This window comes from Myotis davidii, unplaced genomic scaffold (genome assembly GCF_000327345.1).
Source record: "Myotis davidii unplaced genomic scaffold, ASM32734v1 scaffold11, whole genome shotgun sequence".
Taxonomy (NCBI): domain Eukaryota; kingdom Metazoa; phylum Chordata; class Mammalia; order Chiroptera; family Vespertilionidae; genus Myotis; species Myotis davidii.
In genome coordinates this window covers 311,162-313,588 of record NW_006285791.1, presented here as the reverse complement: position 1 = coordinate 313,588, position 2,427 = coordinate 311,162, and the positions used below count along the sequence as shown (strand labels likewise).

Sequence of the window (2,427 nt, the reverse complement as noted above, 5' to 3'; positions counted from 1 at the left end):
AATGCTTCTGAAGCAGTCAGGTTCCTGAGCCGAAGAGTTTGTACATCAGATTCAGAAGTTTCTGCAGGAAACTCAGCTTGTCTCCAATTCTCCTTAATTGAAGGGCACACTCAATTTCAGCCTCTGAAAAAGAATGCAAAACATCAAAATTAAATTGACAACATTCCAAACTACAACCAGCAAGAATGACAAGTTGAGTAGGTTTCCCGTGAAACATTCCTCTTACTGTTAGTTTTATGTACACCTGTATTCTGTACGTGAGATGGAACACATACAGTCACACAATGTATACAAACACACTGTGACTCAAACAAGAAAAAAAAAAGAAAAAAGAAAAGTTGAACGAAGACATTTACTTTGAAATCTTCTTTTAAAGTATCTTGGATGAGGCAAATATTATCTTATTAGCAAATACAAACATTTAATATGTCAGACACCACAGTGAGATGTTGCCGGCCTCAGATGATGTCATTCCTTTTTCTCTCACTTAAGGTTGGTGAAAAGAATGGAAGTCAAATTTTAAACTCTTCTTTTGTTTTCAAGTAAGACATATTTTGTGGCAATAATTCATAGCTAAGATTATGCCCTCAGAAATAGGCAAATCTAAAATGTATTCTTTTCTTCATTTAAAAAACTCTGAAATTTTCTCATAGAAGATTCATACACTTGTTTTCCAAAAGTAAGTCCACATTCTCTAAAATAATTTAGAAGTTTAAATGTTAACTCTAAGCCAAATTCTTCCAACAAACCCTACCTCTACCAATCCATTGCCTTTAGGGAGATGAGTGATTCACATAAATATAAGTAATTCACATGTTTACTACTTTTCAGAATAGAGATACTGTAATTAACTGAATATTAATTTAAGAAACGTAATATTTATCATATAATTTCCAAATAAATTTTAAGTGAAATTGACATCAAACCTATATTGACCATAATTTCAATTTTCTGGGACAGTCAGAGCAATTCAGGGTCATTTGTCTACTTTAAGATCATGATTATGAACATTAAAAATCATGACTACAAATTACAATCTGGTTTACTTGGTAAGTAGACCCTGCAAAGACCCTAGTTAGGCTCAGAAGAAATAAAAACTTCGTCTCTGTTGTAGTTACACATCTATAAAGCTATTAATTTTAAAAATCGTAATCATGGGTGTTAACCAAACTTATTGTAGTAATTATTTCACAACATATACATGTATCAAACCACTGTGTGGTACAACGAAAATACAATGTTATATGTCACATGTCTCAATTTTTTTAAAGTATTACTATCTAAACAAGTTTCCGTGGGACCTTTCTCCAGTCCCTTGTTGTGGGGAACTAAGCAAAGTTGGATGGGTGAAGGTTATGCACTAGATCCCTCCCCTCGCCGCTGTCTCCCTGGTCCTGGGTAAAACCCCTGAAGTACTTCCAGGAGGCGCCTTTTCAAAGCTCGGTCAAAACTACTGGACATCACAAAAGGCAGAAAGATTTTTCCTTCCCAAGCAAGAGCCAGGGAGAGCAGCCTGGCGCCAACTAGCCATGGCTACATCGCCGATACACCACTTCCTCTGCATGCCGGCGCATGGGCTCCATAAAATGAAAGTATGTTGAAAACTGGGGGATGGGGGCTATTACCTGCTGATGTAATAGCAGTATGACCCACCCGGATTTTCTGGCTCAAAGCCTTGCTGCCTTCTTTGATACTGCCCCTAAGACTCATTTGATAAGATTTATAAGGGGGTGGGAGGGGAGATTGGATCTGAAGAAAAGTTATTTGATGGGCAATTTGAGGAGTACGGCGAGGAATGGATGGATTGGGGACCAACTTCGGTTCTCCTACCCCCTTCCCGCAACTAATTAGGATTGTCAAAATGTTATACAATGTAACTCTCGACAAAGAAGCAAGAATTTCTGGGCTCCTGAACGCAGTGGTCCCTGCGAAACCTCCACGACCCTCCGCGAGTCCTTTGAGGAAGAGCTGTGATCGGACCAGCATTATCTCCGCTTTTGTTAGCGCTGCGGGTGGAGAGTGTGATAACGCCTAGCGCAGGGCCCTCCAAGGCCAGGACCCCGGAGAAAGAGGCCCGTCTTAGGAGTCGCTGGGAGGACAGGTAGTGCCAAGAGCGTCCCCCGTCCCCACCCGCCGTGACAATGACTTTCTCCTGGTGGCTGGCACCCGCATCTGCATTTTTCTTCCCCGTGGCCGGGGCAGGGCAAGTGCGGCTGGCTTTCTGCACCGCCGACAGACCGCTGCCTCCCAATCCCAAACCTGGGTTCCTCGCCGTCTCCACGGTCCTGGATAAAACCCGAAGGACTTCCACGAGGCGCCCCGAAAGCACGTGTAAGGGCGCAGACCAGACCAGGCCCCGAGTAGACGGGCTAACCCGGCCCCGATAGAGACCTCGACCCGCGTCCCGGCCCCCTCGCCCCGGCCAGG

At 43.2% G+C, this 2,427-nt stretch overlaps 1 protein-coding gene across 1 annotated transcript; it reads right to left on the bottom strand.

Moving 5' to 3' along the window:
• Window positions 1-9: 9 nt before the first annotated feature.
• Window positions 10-1,564, bottom strand: PMAIP1 (phorbol-12-myristate-13-acetate-induced protein 1). Its single transcript, XM_015559461.1, has 3 exons — window positions 1,529-1,564; window positions 227-305; window positions 10-123 (listed from the first exon to the last, which is right to left on the bottom strand). The coding sequence occupies exons 1-3, from the start codon at window positions 1,562-1,564 to the stop codon at window positions 17-19; spliced, it is 222 nt and encodes a 73-aa protein (XP_015414947.1). The 3' UTR covers window positions 10-16.
• Window positions 1,565-2,427: the final 863 nt, after the last annotated feature.

Coding starts and splice junctions, on each gene's coding strand:
- PMAIP1 (XM_015559461.1), bottom strand. CDS start 1,564: ATGCAGAGGAAGTGGTGTATCGGCGATGTAGCCATG. Junction 306..1,528: donor GTATCGGCGATGTAGCCATG/GCTAGTTGGCGC, acceptor TTCTTGTTTGAG/TCACAGTGTGTTTGTATACA. Junction 124..226: donor AGGTGTACATAAAACTAACA/GTAAGAGGAATG, acceptor ATTCTTTTTCAG/AGGCTGAAATTGAGTGTGCC.